Source organism: Callithrix jacchus, chromosome 6 (assembly GCF_049354715.1).
Source record: "Callithrix jacchus isolate 240 chromosome 6, calJac240_pri, whole genome shotgun sequence".
Lineage (NCBI taxonomy): Eukaryota > Metazoa > Chordata > Mammalia > Primates > Cebidae > Callithrix > Callithrix jacchus.
Window position 1 is genome coordinate 69,717,382 of NC_133507.1, and position 19,674 is coordinate 69,737,055.

A 19,674-nucleotide genomic window follows, 5' to 3' on the forward strand; every position below is an offset into this window, starting at 1 on the left:
GCCAACTGGAAAACAGAGTTCCAGATGGTGGCTCCCAGATACTGGGTGTTTTCTGGTTAGTGACCATTTTTCCTCCCCTCCATATACTTTTATTCCCAGCCTTCCAAACATGGGCATTACCATGGCCATCCTTAATTCCCCGTTGCCTCACCCCCCAAAATACAAGAAGGACCTATTCTCTTTATGCTAAGCAAACTGCTCTTGCTTTCATCTGTCATTTTAAATTTAATTACTTAGAATCAGAGCCTAGAGGCAAAATTTCACCTCAAATATTTAAAAAGTTTTGTTTTTAACTGGCAATGCTGTTTAAACAATAATTTGTGAACTTTAAAACAAAGGTGATGACCGACTCTTCCAACAGAGACAAGCTGGGGGAATTTAACTTTGTATCATCCTGAACTTGCTGCATTATCATGCAGCTCAGGGTAGAATTACTACTCTGCACACATTAGAGATGTGACCAAGATGTAGCTCAGGTGAAGTGAAATAATCAAGCCAATAATGTGTGACCCTCCAGGATATGTCTCTTGAATAGATGGAATTAGAACACAGAAATTAATCCATCTTCAGTATAGAATGAGTTAATGAACTTTATATTATTTTGAAAATTACTTACATTGTTTCAAAATTGAGAGTTCTGGCTCTGCACTATTGGATTATCCTATATGGAGGGTCATGATTTGTGCTCATAAAACCCCTCACCAATGCTTTTCTTGTGACCAACAATAAACGTGCCAAATAGCAGCAAATTAGACAAGATGGTGTGCAGCTTACCAAAGGCAAGATACATCAAAGCACTGAGCAGGCAGCCTCTGTGGAATTCCCACATTTGTATCTGGTGCAAAGTCCCAGCATCACCTCTGGGTTCATTTCACAGCAAGCAATGGGGATATTTACCAAGTGTTTCTGAGAAACGTGTACAAATTGCAGAAAATGCTCTGCGAATTGCTAGGCCTCGGTGCGCTAGGAACATGGGAAGTCTAATGTGTTGAGGAAAAAAAGAAGTAAACCTTACATACATGTAAGTCATAATGGCATGAACAAAGTACTTACTATATTTAAGTACACAATTTTTTGAGTAGATTATCATAAATGCTGAGATTGGAGAGGAAGACTAGGGCTCCAGTGGCATTTAAAATATTTACATTTTTTTGTGTATTTGATTAAATTATTTCAAAATAGGGAAATACAACCATTTCTAACTCAGAGATTGAATATAAAAATTGGATTAGTATTTCATTTACAGTATTAATTGGATGAATTTGAGAGAAAAAATATTTTTAATTTAGGCTGTGTTTAAAAGCCACTTTTCTAGTGAGCCATTTTATGAGCTTTATTTCAAGTTACTCACCCAGTTATGTTACTGATCATACTACCTTGAAATGATCATCCTAAGAGTCTTTTAACAACCTACCCTTCCCACAACTAGGGGAATTTTATTTTACTCCTGGAGAGTAAAATAAAAACGCAACTTTATAATCTGTATGATTGTTCCTCAATTGTACTGTAGGTGGGCATATCAAAAGACATGCTATTAACCTTATTTATCCCATTTTACTGAGAGTCTTTTTTTTTTTTTTTTTTTGGAAACAAGGCCTCACTGTATCTCTCTGGCTGGAGTGTAGTGCACGATCAAGGCTTACTGCATTCTCAACCTTTCAGGCTCAGCCTAATGACTCCCTGGGATGACAGACGTGTGGCACCATATGCAGTGTAATTTTTTGTGGTTTTTGTAGAAATAGGATTTTGCCTTGTTGGTCAGGCTGGTCTCAAATTCCTGAGCTCAAGTCATCTGCCCGCCTCAGCCTCCCAAAGTGCTGGGATCACAGGTGTGCACCACAGTGGCCAGCTTGAGAGCCATATTTTTAATTTACCCTAGCACGCAGGTACTCAGAGAATTGTTTCTCAAAGTATATTCCATGCAACCCTAGATGTGAAAGCATTACATGGAAAAAGGCGTCCTGGTCATATAAATCTTAGAAACAGGAAACTGGATTTCTTGTTTTCTTTGCAGGACTTCTAAGAGTTGTTATGCATTTAAATTAAATGTGCGTTGTGCATCATCAGGAATGGCAAGGGGAGGAAATGGAATAAATGAAGGATTCTCAAATTTATCTGACCATAAACCCCTTATTTTTTCCTTGGGAAATGTTATTTTTCTGTTTTTGCTGTTACTTTGTTTTGTTTTATGAAAACTGCTAACTAATCCTAGAGCTGAGGTCTTAAACATACCGCCGTCTTGACTCAGTGGTACAGATGCTTTGTATTTTTCACACCATCCCTGGACCTTCCCAGGCCCACCTCCTCACCCCTGTTTTCACATTTCTTCCTTCTCTGAGTATGGTTCCATGGACTGCCTGGCTTCTTATTTTCATTGTATTATTCTAGAGCAGCACTGTAGACATTCACAAAGGAAAAGAAAAAAGAGAGGTCCATTTTCTATGAACAACAAAAGAAAACCTTAGCAGCAAATTACGCAAATCTGTCATTGCACATTTTATAATACTACTTCAATACCCAAACACTACTGAACAGGCTACATCTAGAGCTGTAACAGTCATGAAAAGGAGTGGTGAGGTAATTAAAGCAAGATAGGAGTTGTGACTCAAAGATCATATTCTGCCATTCCATTAACACTTAAATAACTCCGGCCAGGTCAAGTAAGCCTCCTTAGGCTTCAGTGCAGCTATTTGAAAGAAAATTTTTAAAAACATGGTTAATATTACTGAAAGGAGTATGATAAGCCATTCACATATTTCCTACCTCAGAATAAAATGTTCCATTAAGTATGTTCAAAGGGAGCAGAGTGAGCCTGCACTGTTACTGCAGAGAGGGGGAAGGAAGCCAGAAAACACTCCGATAAGAAAATGCAGAGTCCCTAAGACTTTATGAATTCTAGTTAATTGGAGTGGCAAGGTAACAGGAGGTGTGGTAAAACCCAAATGAAATAACCAACATATGAATTATATATGCAGTAGCATTTGCAATCAAACATATGAAATAACACACATCTCACCAAATCTCTTAAAGAGACTCACCTTCTTAAAAATACTTATTAAACAACTCACTAAGTGTACAAGCTCCTGTGCCTACAACCAACTTCTCGAGTCAGAATACCCAAGGGTGGGTCCCTAGAATCTATGTTTTCAAAATTCCCAGGTGACTTAGATGACCATAATCACTTGGCAATGACGAGACTAGGATGATTTGTAATTAGATTTCTTAATATTCCCATGTAATAGATCTTTCTAATGGGTTCAGAAACAGTTTGTGCACTTAAATCCATCATCTGAAATCTTATTTATAATGCCAAATGTCTTGCTGGTTCCTGTTTTCATGGATAATACATAGCATTCTTCTCACAGACACTGTTGGGTTTTTCATCTCAAATGAAATATAAAGACCACGAACGGCAACTTAAGAGCTATGGCATTTTTTTTGTACCAAAAACAGGCTATTATTTAATTTTTCTTAGAATCAGAAAACACATTAGATTCTGCTTTATTAATGTTTTTTACTTTTAATCTAATGAGAGAGGCTATAAGTCTAGTAGAAGTATGTTCAAGATTATCAGGGGCAGCCCCGGTTTTAATGTTCTGGTCCATTGCAGCATAACGCACTAATTTTGAACCTATGTCCTAAAAGTTTAGATTAAGAGAAAAAGGTCTTCTACTTACAGGTTTCTGAGAAACCGTCATTGAAAAGTCTTTGTAACCGTCATTGAAAGTTACATTACATACAAAGTGTTTGTAACCGTCGTTGAAAAGTCTCCAACTTAAAAGATAAGAGAACAGTTAAGCAAGTTTGTTTGTTTTGTTTTCTTAATTAGGAAAATGCCACATAATTTTGACTTAGGTCCTGTACTACTAAAATTTCTGGTAGATAGTATTGGCATCTTCATTTTACTTTCTTTTAATTTCTGCTATAAAATTTATTTTCTGCCTCTTGAATAAGCTCAATAAGAAAAAAATTCCCACTTGGAAAAGACTTGAGCAAAACTGGATTTTTTTTCAAATTAAGAAAGGAGCTCTACTAAATGACAGACAAACTGTCACTGTGGATTCATTTACCTTTGATCCTGCTGTCCCTGAGCTACATAATGCTTCAGTCTCAGTTTCCTGATATTAATTTATATTACTGTTGTCACAATACATGGCCAGCAATCTTGACTATGCCAGTATGAGAAAGACGCCTTAAAAGTATGAGTATCAGTTTGAACTGTGCAGGAATGTAATCTAGACATCCTTCGTGCTCTCAGCAAAGAACCTATAGCCTTCTCATTACCATTATCAAAACCATTCTATTCCCAAGGCAGCTGTGGGTACCTGCCTTGAATATGTTCAGCCTGTTGCAATCCTGCCCGTATCTGTTTGATAGGTACATTTGATGGTCAGTCCTGATTGACCACATCGGGAACTGTTCTTCCGGAACGTGAGTAAAAATTAAAACCTCATTTAATGAGAAAAAAGAAACCTATGCCTTTCCTATTCTCATTCTGCATTATTGAAAACTCTAATTTACATATTAAAACTCAATATTACTTTGTTTTTAAAATAATCTCTTTTGGAATCTCGTTTAACCAAATGACTCCATTATCTGCAGATTTCTCAAAGGATGGTTCTGTTTCCTGCTCTCTGCAAGGAGAAAATGAATGTCTTATTACATTCCTAATAACTACAGATAATGAGGGGAAAACCATCATTCACAGCATCAATGAAAAAGGTGGGTAGTTTGCCTTCCACTGCCAATGGCAAGTGATACTACACAGGAGAAGAGTAAACAAGAAAATCACTCTGGGTAGCATGCCAGGAAAGACATTTCCAAATTTTTGACGAAGTTCCTTAAACTTTCCCAAGGATTGAAAGATATCAATTAGAAGGTTCAGTATGTTCCGGTGTCTCTCATTAAGACCAAATAAGGGCCAGGCATGGTGGCTCACACTTGTAATCCCAGCACTTTGGGAGGCCAAAGCAGGCCAGTCACTTGAGGTCAAGAGTTGGAGACCAGCCTGGCCAGAATGGTGAAATCCCATCTCTACTAAAAATACAAAAATTAGCCAGGGGTGGTGGCACACACCTGTAGTCTCAGCTACTTGGGAGGCTGAAGTAGGAGAATTGCTTGAGCCCAGGAGGTGGAGGTTGCATTGAGCCAAGATAGTGCCACTGCACGGAGCAAGACTCCATCTTAAAAAAAAAAAAAAAAAAAAAAAGACCAGATCAGATGACTTGTAGTTGCACCAGTCATCATCTTCCTAAAAGTTGGCTGATGAATTATAGAAAGGCAAGTGGATTCAATGCAACGTAAGCAAAAGGTGTATCTTTAGAAATGGGTAACAGAGAAGAATGTGTCCATTTTTTCTAAGAGTGTGAATCAGGCAAACCTTGGTTCAAATCCTTCCCCACCATTTCATGGCTGAGTGACATTCTAGAAGACACTTGCATCTCTGAGTCTCTATTTCCTCATCTGTAAAATGGTATAGATAATAGTACTTTTTTCTAAGTGTTGACTCAAGGAGTAATGGCATAATGCACTAAAATAGTGTCAATACCTAACTCAAGTAATAGGTCATTAAATGATAATGCTGAATCAGAAAAGACATAGCAGCAAGTGAGGAAGGATGTCAAGGAATCCATTGCTCCTGTGGATTTTCATCCACACCAACTCATAGAGTCAGTTTGGGACTTGGGAATACCTTAAACACTTTGTATTCAGTGAAAGGGAGAGAGAACTTTATATTTAGTAGAGAAGAAAGTAGGGGAGAAGGTATTAAGACTTTGATTGAGAAGGATTCAAATTTTAGTGGGTATCAGGCTCCATTGAGGAACTTGTTAAAAATGCCTATATCCTGAGGCAGCATCATCTGAGGTGTGGTCCAGGCCTCTGCCTTTTAACAACTACGCTGGCAAGCCTGATACAAAGGGTCCCAAAATCTCCCTGTGAGTGACAGCCCTAACAACACGGACTGTGTTCTCATTTTCTCATAGGTGCCTCATATTTTCTGTCTTTAATTAGTGATGTGTTCCTCCCTGAACCGTTCCTGCAGATATGACAGCTGCATTAAATCAGGCCTCATCAGACCTTGTTCACAAACTCCTCCCCGCAAAAGCATGGAGCCTAAGTTCTGCCACAGACAATAGCGATAAGGCCAGGCCATAAAGCAGATAGATGTGTTTTGTTGTGTGTGCTTCCTTCTCGATGTGCTGATAAAATATCAAATCCTGAACTTGAAACCAAAGGTATCAAATTGGCATCACTTAAGAGCATAAAAACCACACCAATGTCAAGGGAACCAAAACGTAGGTTCAAGACCATTATATCCCAATCAAGAAAACGTATCAGAAAAAAATATCACATTGCAGTTGCTAAGGGCAAGGGAGAAATAGAGGTTGGCACAATCCAAGGAATCTGAAGATGATTGTGAACTTGGCCTTGAAGCTCAGGTATGCAGAGTGCTCCTGGAGACTCGCTCTGGAAAAATCTTATGTAAATCATCTCCTTAGAAATGCATACATAAAATGTGTCTTATGGCCGTTTATTAGGGAAACATAAGGTAAATCCTGCCGTACAAGGAAGAATTACTTTCTAATACCAAAAAAGCCTGCCTGCTCATTATCTGTCTTATAAAATAAAATTCTCCAACTACACTCCTGACCCTTTGTGACTGTGGCAGTGGCTTTAGCAAGTTATCTTGAAATCAAAGCCATCCCTTACAGTATTGATTCTATTGAAAAAGTGAGTTCCAAACAACAAAAACAAATTTCCAGAATAAGTCCTGCTTTTAATTCAGAGAATTTTCTATCTAGTTAGTGATTTTTTTTCAGTGAAACATGCCCTGGGCTAAATGCCTCCTCATTACTGAACTGTTGTCTGTTCTTTTATTCTTCCACACAATGTGAGTGGTACCACAAATGCCATTCTGCAGAGCACGCACAGATGCCCTGATGCTTTTTATTATGGAGTGTTATTATCCCTATGTTTTTGTAGTAGGAAAAAGTGAGGGAAAAATGACCTCCCTGAGGCTTAATAAGAGTCACCTGAAAGCTTCCAGGCTCCCTCTTCCTCAGCAAATGTCTGCATGGTTGAGTAGGCCTGGGGCTTCCAGGAGCCAGCAGAGCGGAACCTGTCCCCGAAGCTCATAGTCTCTCCGGTCTCCCATCTTTCAGACCAGGTAGCCTGGTGGAGGCTTGGGTAGAGGCAGCAAACTGAGACATGAGAAAGGGGAGAGATTGATGATCCCCAGGGTCCTCTAAGCAAATTGAAAAAAGAACTGAGTGAAGGGTCACTACTAGTGTGCTTGTGGACATAAGCACCTTCTTTCATCTTCTTTCTTTCCTCTACCATCTGGAGGGACTTCCAGAGCATAAGAGCCACAATGGAGTCAAGGAATGATAGTTGGGAAGGCTCCCTGGCTGGAAAGTACCAACTGGGGTAGATGCTTTACCCACAGGTTCCAACTTGGAGGCTTCAGGCCCTTGAGGTGACGAGGATAGAAAAGGGGAAAGAGTGCTGTATTTGCTGTATCTATAATAATATTATTATTTTAGCAGCTCTCATTTTTGAACCCTTACTAATACCATTTGCCAGATGTTGTTCTATGTATTTTACATGTATTAATTCGCTTAATATTCTTAACAACCATATTAAAACAGGTACCACTATTATTTTCATTTTAAAGGTAAGGAAATTGAGGCATGGAGATATTAAATAATTTGCTAGGTCTGGCAGTAATTATGTGCCAGAGCTGATGTGGGGAGCTCTAGCAGCCTGGCCAGGAGCCCATGGTCTGAACCACTGTGCTCTACTGCCTCCTACTGGCTGTACAATTATCATACATTTCTGAATTACAAAAAGATGTTAGATCAGCCTCATCCAACAGAACTGCTAGGCAAATCAATATATAATTTAAATTTTTCTAGTAATTACATTAAAAAGTAAAAGAAAGAGGTAAAATGAATTTTATTTACCATGTTATCCAAAATATTGTCATTTCAACATGTAATCAATATAAAAGCTGACATATTTTACATTTTTTTCATACCAAATGTTCAAAATCAGTGTGTATTTCACACATATAGTGTAACCTAATTGGGAAAAGTCACATTTCAAGCACTCAATAGGCACACTAAGCTACCAAATTTGGTAACACACGTAGCAGAGTTAGATACGCAGGACCTTAGAAGTAGGTGCTGCACAAACCTGCACTCGATAGGCAACACGGTACACAGTGATAGAGGTGACCCTCTTCTTCCATGTAAAGCTCAATTTTCAGTCTGAGCATCTCAAGAAACATCAGAGTATGAAAAGTGAAGATTTCTATAGTGTAAGACCTTCTCTGGCACTTGGGCCAAAATCTTTTCTTGAGAAATGGTTAGTTCCTGAAGACTTTCAGTTCTGAAAATAATTATCTCTGCCAGACCACACCCATTCCTTCTTTAGTCCCTCCTGGAGGAGCCTCCTAATGCATGTCCAGGTGCAGGATTGTAGCAAGCTTCTTCTTGCTTTGAGCAGGAACATACTTTGCCCCACCCCAGACATTTCTTAGCCAAAAATGTAGCCAGCATATATTCTCATGATACAAGCCTGCTACTTTATTTGCAGGAATGTTGCTAACCTATTAGAAGCAGCTATGGTTCATTTGCTATGTGAGAATAGAGTCTTTAGATCTTCATACAGTAATAGCTATGTCATTAGCTCCTTTACTTATTTCTGCATAATTTCTTTACATGGTTTCTTGGACAAAGAACAAAAATGTGTGAGACCAGGCATCATGCTGTTAGTGGGTAATTAGTCCCACTCAGATTCACATCGACTCTAGATCCTTACCTTAAAGATAGTATGACTGGTCATATGTGTATAACTGTCCTTATTAAATATCTAAAAGCAGTAAGACTTAGGATAAACTAAGCATGATTCATTTCCTCCCCGGATACCATGGATTTTGCCTCATTTCTTGCAGAGGGATGCAGATATGTAATGATAAATTTATGTGGGATTTTTTTCCATGAAAGAGGAGAGTATAATTATGATGTTTCATTAAGAAATGTATCATCTCCTAGGCATACTGTAAGGACTATTAGTCATTCTGCTGTGAATGAGGAAAAGTACTATATGATTGCAAAATTATATTAATTTCATCAATAGAGTCAAAATAACATTTCATAAAATATGCAGGTTGAATATAAAGTACCCTACAGAACATCTAATTTCCCAAACTTCCTTGAAGATAAGAATCATTTAGAATATTTAATAATAGAAGATTGGTGGCCTTATCCAATACCTACTGAATCAGAATACTGGGGAAAGGGAAGCTGTGTTAGTAATAAACATGAACACTTCAGCTTATTGTTATCATCAGAAAGGTTAAGGGAACACTGAACTTTGTTTTACAGATGAAGGGCCTGAGGCTCAGAGAGATCGATGGGCTGGATCACATTCACATAGCTACGTACATCAGATGGGAAGTGAATCCACCTCTCCTGACTCTAGGAACTTCCCCCAAACCAGACTACTGCATTACAGTTCACCAAAACAGAACTGAAAGCTATCATTGTCTATTGTCTGTAAAGAAAGAAGGAAATAGTAATCTTTTCAAGGGGTAGGTTTTATGTAACGTTTAATAGTCTCCTAGACCGCCCATGATTCAAGAAGGTCCAAGAAAAAGTGATTACATGCAACACACACACACACTCCATTTCTGCTTTATCATGGACTCAGAAGAGACCATTTTTAGTGATTAAACTACTTTTTTTCTAAATCCTCTAAATATTCCACGTGCGATAATTATCACTCTTTTGTATTCTCTTTTAAAGTCAGCCATCAAGTCTAGATCCATTCACTTTGAGTAACTAAGTTCTTCCTTTATCTTTTGTTCTACTTTTAAGGAATGCAGGACTATCCTTCAACAAGTTAATCATTTTAAAAATTTCAGCAAGGCAAAAATGGTGTCAATATTTATCCTCTGCTGCTGAAAATACAGATGGAAAATCCAATAAGAAATGGCTTTCCAATGTCAAACTGTTGATTTTACCACCTTCTCATAATTTTCTTTATTTTTGCAGATTGTCCAAAGCCTCCAAACATTCCCATGATCATGTTGGGGGTTTCCCTGGCTATTCTTCTCATTGGGGTTGTCCTACTGTGTATCTGGAAGCTGCTGGTGTCATTTCATGATCGTAAAGAAGTTGCTAAATTTGAAGCAGAACGGTCAAAAGCCAAGTGGCAAACGGTATGTAGAAACTTAGAGCTACTCCTTGTCTAGGGGAGAAAGAGGCTGGTGGAAAAGATTGAGGGGCTCAGCTTTCTTCTGTTCTGAGAGTTCAAATGTCACATTTTTTCTCTACCACTCTCACCATGATCCCAACAGCTTTGATTTCTGTTCTGCTTCAGGGTCAAAGGAACCTCTAACCATTCTTTACACCCAGATGATCCTCATAGCATATCTCTGTCTCAGTGCATTGGTGATTTCCACCACAATGAAGAGTCTCTTGAGGCTCCTGAGACAGCTGCTCAGGGACATCAGGGAAGTATATTTTACTGAGTCCTTCCTCACCACTAAGCATATCCCTCAGGCCCCATTTGATAAAGCACAGGTGCTGTATCTAAACATTTCCATAAATTGATTTTGTTATAATGAATGGAATAATGTTCATAAGTAGTATGATAGTTCATGCCAATTTCTATGGAAGTACTTGTTACTAATCCAGTAGGTTACAAAGCAGAATTGAGATGATTTTTTAAATGCCATGCAGTTACTTTTTCTGAATAACATAAATTTTAAACAGCGACCTGAAATAAACCAAAAGTTTCAACCTTTAAGTATGTAAACTCAATGGAAATAGTTTAAGTGTCTTCTCTTCAAAGGAGGCAAACAGAAAATAGGACTATAGTTTTCTGTGTTCCTTTTCCACAGGAGAGATAATTACATTTCTAGAGACCCATAGAAACAATTTCATGGTTTTAATTTCATCTCTCTATCTCTAATGGTGTGTCCAGGTATCTAACATCAATTATCTTACATTGCTGATTGCAACAACGATATCACTGGAGGAAATACAGGCAGACACAATGCTTCTTTGGATTCATCCACCCAAATAAATTGATGTTAACAATTTTTATAGCAATGCCTTCAATTCAGAAAGCAAATGGAATTTTCCATTTTTGATACATTTATCTTGATAATGGATGTTTATATTTTATGCAGTTATTCTAAATTAATCATAATATATGGTACAGTACAATGAACAATGACAAATTTTATCTACTTTATCTTTCATTAAAAATGCCTTTTGGATCATGATTTCAGCAGTCCACCTTTAAACACCTGGAAAAAAGGATGGGCATGGTGCCTGGCACCTGTAATCTTAGAACTTCAGGAAGCCAAGACAGGAGGATTAGATCACTTGAGCTCAGGAGTTCGAGTTAGGCAGCATGGTGAAACCCTGTCTCTACAAAAAAGGAGTATAAAAATTAGCCAGGCATGGTGGTGCACACCTGTAGTCCCAGCTACTTGGGAGGTTAAGGCAGGAGGATCACTTGAACAAGGAGGTCAAGGCTGCAGTGAACCATGATTGTGCCACTGCATTCCAGGCTCGGTGACAGAGTGAGACCCAGTCTCCAAAATAAATAAGAAATAAATGTATAAAACTACTGAAAAGATATTAATAATACTGGGCATTAGAGTGATAGCAGGTAAGTATGGTTCATTTGATTAGGTAAGATAATGGCAATGGTGACATTGCTAGAAAATATCCATATTTTTTAGAGATGCGTATTGAAAGAGTGGAAGGAAATGAAAGCTGGAGTTTGCTTTGAAATAATTCAGCTGAGAGAGAGGGATGGAGAGATAGTTGAAGCAGGTGTGGCAGAATTGTGATAACTGTCAAATTTGAGTGATGGGTCTTTGAAGATTTGTTGTATAGCCTTTCCTCTTTTTGTAAATGTATAGATTTTCCATAATTAAGCAAGATTCCTCAGGAGAAGATATAATTTACTCATCCCTAATGATGTAAAAGGTAAACAGACAAGGTAGCTCGGCAACTTAGAACACAGTACTAATGAGCCCAAAGTTTTAGGACAGTTCACTTCACCTGACCCCTGGCCACAGATGTTATTTTTGACTCTCATCTACTCTCCAACAAATGCCTGGCAATGGTGAGAAGGGCAATCAGGTAAAACAATGTAGTTAAGTTGCCACAAAGGTCAATAGCAGCAAACCCCATGACATAATCCTGGTATTCATTCCCATTTTGAAAGAAGGTAAATTGAGGCTCAGAGAAGTTAAGGGACTTCCCCAACTTTTGGTGCATGGTGAAGCTGAAGCCTAATTATTAATTGTTCTTCTAAGCACAGCCTTTGATTGACCCTCCTGGAAATAATAAGCAGGTGCTCCACAAACATGCACTTGGGCAACTATGTGATGTGTATCTACTAACCAGCACATTTCAGTGTTCTCATACAGAGGCATAAATACTGACAAGTGATTAATATCTTTAAAATAACATTTTAATTAACAGTTAATTTCCCCAAAAACATGAATTGTTTTCCCTCAGGATGTACAACGTGACTGAAATTCAAATGCCAAATTTTTGTTGTTTCTTCATCTAACATGTGACCCAAACATGCATTAAACAGAAAACCAGCATAAATGGAAAATATTATTCCCTTATTAAATTGAGTTTCTTTGAATAGCAAATGTTTGATGTTCCTGACTAGATAATGACTGGGTAGTAATTATTCACATGGATACAAAAAAGGTTTAACTCAAATAATTCAGTTTAAATTTTACTAATACCTACTGGAAAAAAATGTTGCTCACTGCACACATTTTGGGGTCTTCAATTCCATTGAGTTTTTCTCTAAAACCTATTTCTTCTTCAAGAAGTGGATTTGACTGGTCTTTGAAACCCAGGGCCCTCCAGGGACAATAGGAACAATCTGGCCTCCTGGCCATAGGACTGCATTGGACTCAAAGTGACAGGGTTCAAGACAGAAAGATCTTTATTCCCACCTCCTGAAACATTTCAGAGAGCTGTAAAGAAAGGTTGCCTTTTTATTATGCTGTAAAAATAATGCCACCCCCACATATTCTTTATAAAAACACAAATGAAACATATTTAAATTCATCTTTGATTAGACATTTTTTTCTAGGATGACAAGTCATTAACTCGAGGCAAAAAAATGTTCAGCCTGACATTTCTTGAAGTCATGGATTGATATTGTACTGTGCTAAGCAAATCAGGTCTGCATTTGGCAGTTAGGCCATCATTAAGGAAGCTGTGGGTCATGACAGAGTTTTCTTATTACCACTTTTTCAATCTTGAAAAATGTGCCATTGCATTTGCAGAATCAACAGCCTAAATTAGCACTCCCAGACTCCTGGGGGAATCAGCCTGGTCACCCCAGATGGTTAGGGGAAAACTGACCTTTTCTGAGCAGTGGAGTGCAGACTCACCTAAAATAGAGCAGTACTCAAGCCTGCATTTCTGCTGGAAATCCTGTGTAGAGAGGTTCCAATCGTCAGAGCACTAGAGGAGGCAGTATGGACATTTCCACACCTCCTCCTGAAACAAAACTCAATGTATTCTCTTGACCTCTGATCTTCAGCGAAGGCCAGGAAATGCCCTACCACACACAATGTCAATATGTACTTGCTCTTTGTCCACTTTTACGCTTCCACCTTACCCTCTTACTCTGGTGAAGTCTGCTCTACCCATCCCTCCCTATAAGCAATGTCTTGGCCCTAAACCAGTTTTGCAAGGGACTCACAAAATATTGCAGACCTGAATGAATGAAGTTGCTTTAAAATACAGAATGAAAACTCCACCATCAAAATTAGACATTCAACTAAATATCTACTAAATAACTTTGTTATCCTGTCAACGTCACCTCCTCTATAATGCATATCAGTGATATTAAGTGTGGGATATGAGTGTATTTTCTATGTTGGACATGATATAGGGTGTGCCTACAAACAAGTACCTGGTCCTACAGAGCTCTAAACTGACCCTATTCACAGCCTGTGTCCTCTTTCAAAGTATTGTTTCTGTTCACAAAGACTCCCATTTCCAGGAGAGGCTCACACTGTCATTGCTGGCTTGAACCTCTTACTTTTTTACATCTTGTTTCTTCAATTGAAACAGTAACCAACTAGATTCTAGTCTCTCAAATTTAGTAGAATTCCACGCATGATATTTGTTTGCAAATGAGACTCCATCTACATCTAAAATCACATCAGTCTGCCCTTTGCCTTCAAAATCTCAAATTCTTAGGGCAGCAGAACTAGATAAGATCTGGAGGTCCCTCAGAATTATCTAGGCTGCTCTCAGGAATTGAAGCAATATGCCAACCTAGCTTTCACCCACATCCACCACCAGCCAAGAAAGCTCTTTTCTGTTTGGCTTTTTTATACAGATAGCATATCTCTTCAAAGGCACAAACGAAGGTAACATGTCACTCAGTCAGAGGTCAGGCCACTGGCTCTGTACAATGTAGAAATTGGTGCAGGTGTGATTCCCACTTACAATGAGGGCGCTGAGGCCAATGAGTGGGAAAGGCCAGGGAGTATTTCCAGTTTTATTCAATTCTTCTGAAAGCTAAAAGAAATGTACCAAGCAAGCAAAGACAATCAGGTAATCATGTTTCTTTTCAAATCTACACCTAGAAATTGCTACCATAGCTATAATTCATGGAATAAGGTGACCAAAGTATGAGATTTTAACAACTTTGGTACCTGGATTCAGTACATACTCAGTAATGGGCTTAGAAATGTTAACTATACCAAAGCCCTGGGGGAAAATATCTTTATAATCTTCTCTAAAACTTAAAAGAAAAGGAAATTCTAAATGTGAAAAAAAGGTACAAGTAGGAACTAATGAATAGAGGCAGCATTTATGGAGCGTTTTCTATGTGCTACACATAGTGCTAAAATACTTTACCTGAATGAGGTAGGCACAGATGTGGACACCGAAGCTCACATTCGGTATGGTCATGTGGTGCAGCTGGGTTTGGACCCAGGCTGTCTGATGCCATAGTCTGTGTGGTCATCCTTAGAAAGTGGGAGAGAAGAAACTGTACCTTACCCATACAGCTTCCTCCTGCCTGGAACAACTAGAGAGGCTTGGCCCTTCTGAACCTTCAGATCCTCTTGGCTACAGCACCACTGCTGTTGGCACATGGGGGAACATCTACAGCCCAAACAGCATAGCTGAGCTACCCAGGAGTCCCAGTCCCAACCTCCCCACTCCCCCCAGGACAAAGCCATTTTGCCTGGCCTGTCTTTGGACTGCTACTCTTTCATGACCCCAGGGTCCCCCACATCAGTCTCTTGTGTTTGTCTTACACAGTGTTTTGCATTGCAAGCAAAAGACAGCTGGTTCTTTGGCTACTTAGGGCGAGTGTTAGCTGTCCAGAGAATGGTTCCTCACTCCTCCTAAGCAACTACTTTCTCCCCTTTCTGAGTTTTAATCTCATCTTAGCATGATTATTTGTGCCCTTTGTTTGATGCCTCTCATCAGTAACACGTTTGTTAAAGGCAGATACGGTGTCATTCATTTTTGTATGTTTCTAGCAGTTCAACTTTTCCTGTTTTTTACTTTTTTGGCTTTGATTTCACTTTTGATTCACCTATCACTGTTCATGCTACTCATTCCATACATACTGAGTACCTGCTCTGGGGCAGGGACTCAGTGCTGGGAAAACAGCAGGGAGCACGACAACCAAAGCCTTATTTTCTATCCATAAATTCATGCATTACTAAAAGGGGTAAGATTTTTTAGAATATACATATGGGACTTGTTCTGTATATTTAACAAAATGAAAATATATAAATTGTAAAACACTGAAAGTATGAAATACCAAATGAATCAAAATTGTTCCAACGGTTTCCAAGATTGAGCTTGACTCTACTTTTCCAATTTGCATTATATATTAAAACAGTGTGATAAGAAAATACACATACTTTCACTTGAATCTTTTTTTTTTTTTTTTTTAGGGAACCAATCCACTCTACAGAGGCTCCACGAGTACTTTTAAAAATGTAACCTATAAACACAGGGAAAAACAAAAGGTGGACCTTTCCGCAGATGGATAGAACCACTTTATGCATAAAAAAAGTCTGTTCACTGATATGAAATGTTAATGCACTATTTAATTTTTCTTTCTTTGTTGCTTCAAAATGAGGTTGGTTTAAGATAATAATAGGACATTTGGAGATAAGTCATTCTCTACATGAAGGTGAGAGAGACTGTTGGCAGGTTCAAAATAATCAAGAAGAGAAATATCCTTAGCAAAGAGGTGACTTTGGGGATCATTTGAGGAATACTAACTCTGTTGCATTATTGCCTCAAAAAAATCATCAAAATGATTCATGGGGGCTTGATTTGCATTTGAAAAATGTTTGAAATTAGAATCTCATTTGTTTCAGGAATGCAACTACCTGAGTTCTTTGTCTCAGCAAAGTCACAAAGCCCATATACTCAGATTATATATCTATACATGCCAATTAATTCTAAACTTGTAGGAAATATACCCTCTCTTAATCTATGAGAAATGAGATTCTGGTTTTACCTCAGCTAAGAGGATGCAATTCTTCTGAAGATATCCCAAATATAAGGATGAACATTAGGTGTTAATAATTTTTGTGAATTTATACACACTTAAACGTTAAGTACAAAATTTGTTTTACAAATGAGGAAGAAGTAATTTATAAATTAAGAAGTCACTTATAAAAATAAAAAGATAACAACTCTATCAGTTAGCATATTTTTAAATTACCTGAAAAATGATCTTCTACACTCAGTTTTCTTTTTTACCCTGAGTTTTCAAACTGTTACTTCTCTTATATTTCTCAGTCCATTTCACTCAGTTGCACAGTCTTTTAAACCCTGTAATTGTCAAATGAAAGTTTCTTTTTTTAAAAAAAAAAGATTACTCTAAATGGTTAGTTTATTCAAAGAGAGCTCCAATAATATAAACAGAACATGTGTTAAATAGAATAAAATTTTAAATGGCTCAAGTCAAGCATATCAAGAGTATACAAGTCTTAAAGGCTTTTTAATACATATTATTTTCCCATCTATGTAACCCAATTTGCACATTTTAGCTGCATGTGGTGAATATGCATCATATAGTTACTATAAGAGGTAAGATTTTACTTGCAAAATACATGTGCAAATTAGGGATCCATCAGTTGATGGAAGAGACGGACTCTAGAATATTATTTCTTATGGTTATTACTTCTTTACAAAGTACTTTCATCTCACTTGATCCTCATAAGGAAACTAAGGCTCAGAGTGAGTAGAGCTGGGTTCAGAATCTAGATCTTCTAACTCCAAGTCATCTCCTCTTTCCACTGCAGGAAACTGCCTCTTTTGTCAGTGAAATAATAGAAAGATTGTGTTAGTTAAGCAATAACAGTCATGTCTTTGAAAATGTACTGAGACTAAACAAATAACATTTAAACTACTGGCATACAGATGAGGTATTGTACTTTGTGCAATGTTTATTACCTTTGATTAATTGTAATGTGAAGACTTTTACTAGGTGAATAGTTCATGATGTAGTCGAGGCTTTGTGGTTGTCCATTGAATTGTTGCAGCAAAATCTGTAAGTTTCTTCAGTTCTACAAGATAGATCTGTATACATTTGATCACTTGGAGACTCTTTTTCTGCTGGTTCCTGAATAACTCAAGTAAATCAGACCTTTACAGAGTACCCGGCTAGATGAAAGAATTGCTGAACAATCACCTCGAAAATCTGAAGGGCAGATATACCTCCTATGTTTCCTGACTTGCTCACAGAACCCGGGAGAAATCTGCCACAACATATAGGTTGCAATGCTGAGGACACAACAGCACTCCTCTCCTCTACGTGGACTTACTGTTGTATTTTTGTATTATTATTGGAATGGGATTTTAGAAAATAGAAGTTACCTTTGTGTGTGTTTTAGGGTAGAGTAGAATCTGCTCTTTCTCTGAGTACTGTTTTGACCCCAGGCGGGATCTTGGAAAGGCCAAAACATCAACAGTAGTACTTCTGTTCACTGAAGAGTTATGTTACATGAAGATAAAATGGTTTTGTCGTGTTTATTATTGTATTTTGTGTTGATGTAAATAAACATAGTAATTTAAACAATGAACCTTAGATGGATGATATTTTCTTTTATTTGTTTGGTACAAAACCCTCTTCTTGAATTTCTGGATTCCTCTGTGACCTGCTCTGACTGCCTTGCTCGTTTTGGTCTGGGGCCAAGGAGAATAGCAGAAGGAGGCAGCCACAGAAGGCAAGAGACAGCAGGGAGCAGGCTTGGACATCACCCCCATATTTTGTAAAGTCAAATATTTTAGAGTTAGTGTTATGAACTGAAATATATTACCTTCTACCCCCATTAGCCCCTGTCCTACCAAAATTCATGTATCGAAGTCTTAACCCCCAGTATCTGAGACTGCAACTGTGTGCTTAGAAACAGCACATTTAAAGAGATAATTAAAGGCCGGGCACAGTGGCTCACACCTATAATCCCAGCACTTTGGGAGGCCAAGACGGGCAGATCATTAGGTCAGGAGTTCAAGCCCAGCCTGGCCAATGTAGTGAAACTCCATCTCTACTAAAAATACAAAAATTAGCCATGTGTGGTGGTGGTCACCTGTAGTCCCAGCTACTCAGGCAGCTGAGGCAGGAGAATTGCTTGAACCTGGGAGATGGAGGTTGCAGTGAGCCGCATGCCTCGGCCTCCCAATGTGCTGGGATTACAGGCATGAGCCACAGGTCCCGGCCAATCTCCTCTTCTTATAAGGACACTCCAGCCTGGATGATAGAGTGAGACTCTGTCTCAAAAAAAAAAAGAGATAATTAAATTAAAACAAGGTGACAGAGTTGGGCCCTGGTCCAGTATGACTGGTAGCCTTATCAGAAGAGGAAATTAGGACACAGACATAAGGAAAACCATGTGAAGATACAGGGACAGGGTGGCCAACTACAAGCCAAGGAGAGAGGTCTCATAAGAAACCAACCCAGTTCCCACCTTGACCCTGGACTTCTGGCCCCCAGAACTGAGGAAAAAATAAACTCCTGTCGTTAAGGCCCCCCGGTCTGTGGTGCTCTGCTACAGCAGTCTGAGCACACTCACATGGTCAGGGAGTCTATTCTGCCCATCCATTCGTTAGGCGTCATGGTGCCATGCTTACCTTCTAAATCAGGAAAATTAACACAGAGAGACCAAATGCTGGCAAAAGGAGTCAGGTTACTCCCTCTCTTAGGCCCATTTCTTACAAAAGGACCGGCAAAGTCAAATCAAGAGTTACTTATATTCTGAAACACACTCTCTCATAAACTAAAGGCCAAACGTCTGACAATCAAGAAACTGCTCCTATTTTGAACAGCACCAAGAAAGTCACTTTTCTTCTTAATTTTTCCATCTGGAAGGTGGAATGCTTGTGTCTTCTAGCAGCTGTAACAATTCCTAACACATTAGCAACTCAATAAATTTATTCAACAAATATTTATCGAATGCCTGGTTTATGCCACTGTTCTTATGATTATGGATATGGTGAACAATGAACAAAACAAGCAATCTCTATGCTTCCAAATGAGAGAGAAAATAATAAACAAGTAAATATATGTTATCAGGGTCCTGGACCCAGTTTGTGCAGATTCCAGATCCACCTGGCTCCACCTGCC

The 19,674-nt window shown here is 38.5% G+C and overlaps 1 protein-coding gene across 5 annotated transcripts in view; it reads left to right on the top strand.

Moving 5' to 3' along the window:
* The window catches only part of ITGB6 (integrin subunit beta 6), a 78,712-nt gene extending 60,579 nt beyond the window's left edge, over positions 1-18,133 (top strand). For 4 of the 5 annotated variants that reach the window (XM_054257591.2, XM_035304709.3, XM_008998819.4 and 1 more), the window contains 3 exons: positions 4,603-4,722; positions 10,059-10,225; positions 15,989-18,133. In XM_054257591.2, the coding sequence (XP_054113566.1) occupies positions 4,603-4,722; positions 10,059-10,225; positions 15,989-16,087 (386 nt within the window). In that variant the 3' untranslated portion in view covers positions 16,088-18,133. Of the gene's footprint in view, positions 1-4,377; positions 4,432-4,602; positions 4,723-10,058; positions 10,226-15,988 lie in introns of all 5 variants that reach the window. The other variant, XR_013518907.1, reaches the window with a different exon arrangement.
* Positions 18,134-19,674: the final 1,541 nt, after the last annotated feature.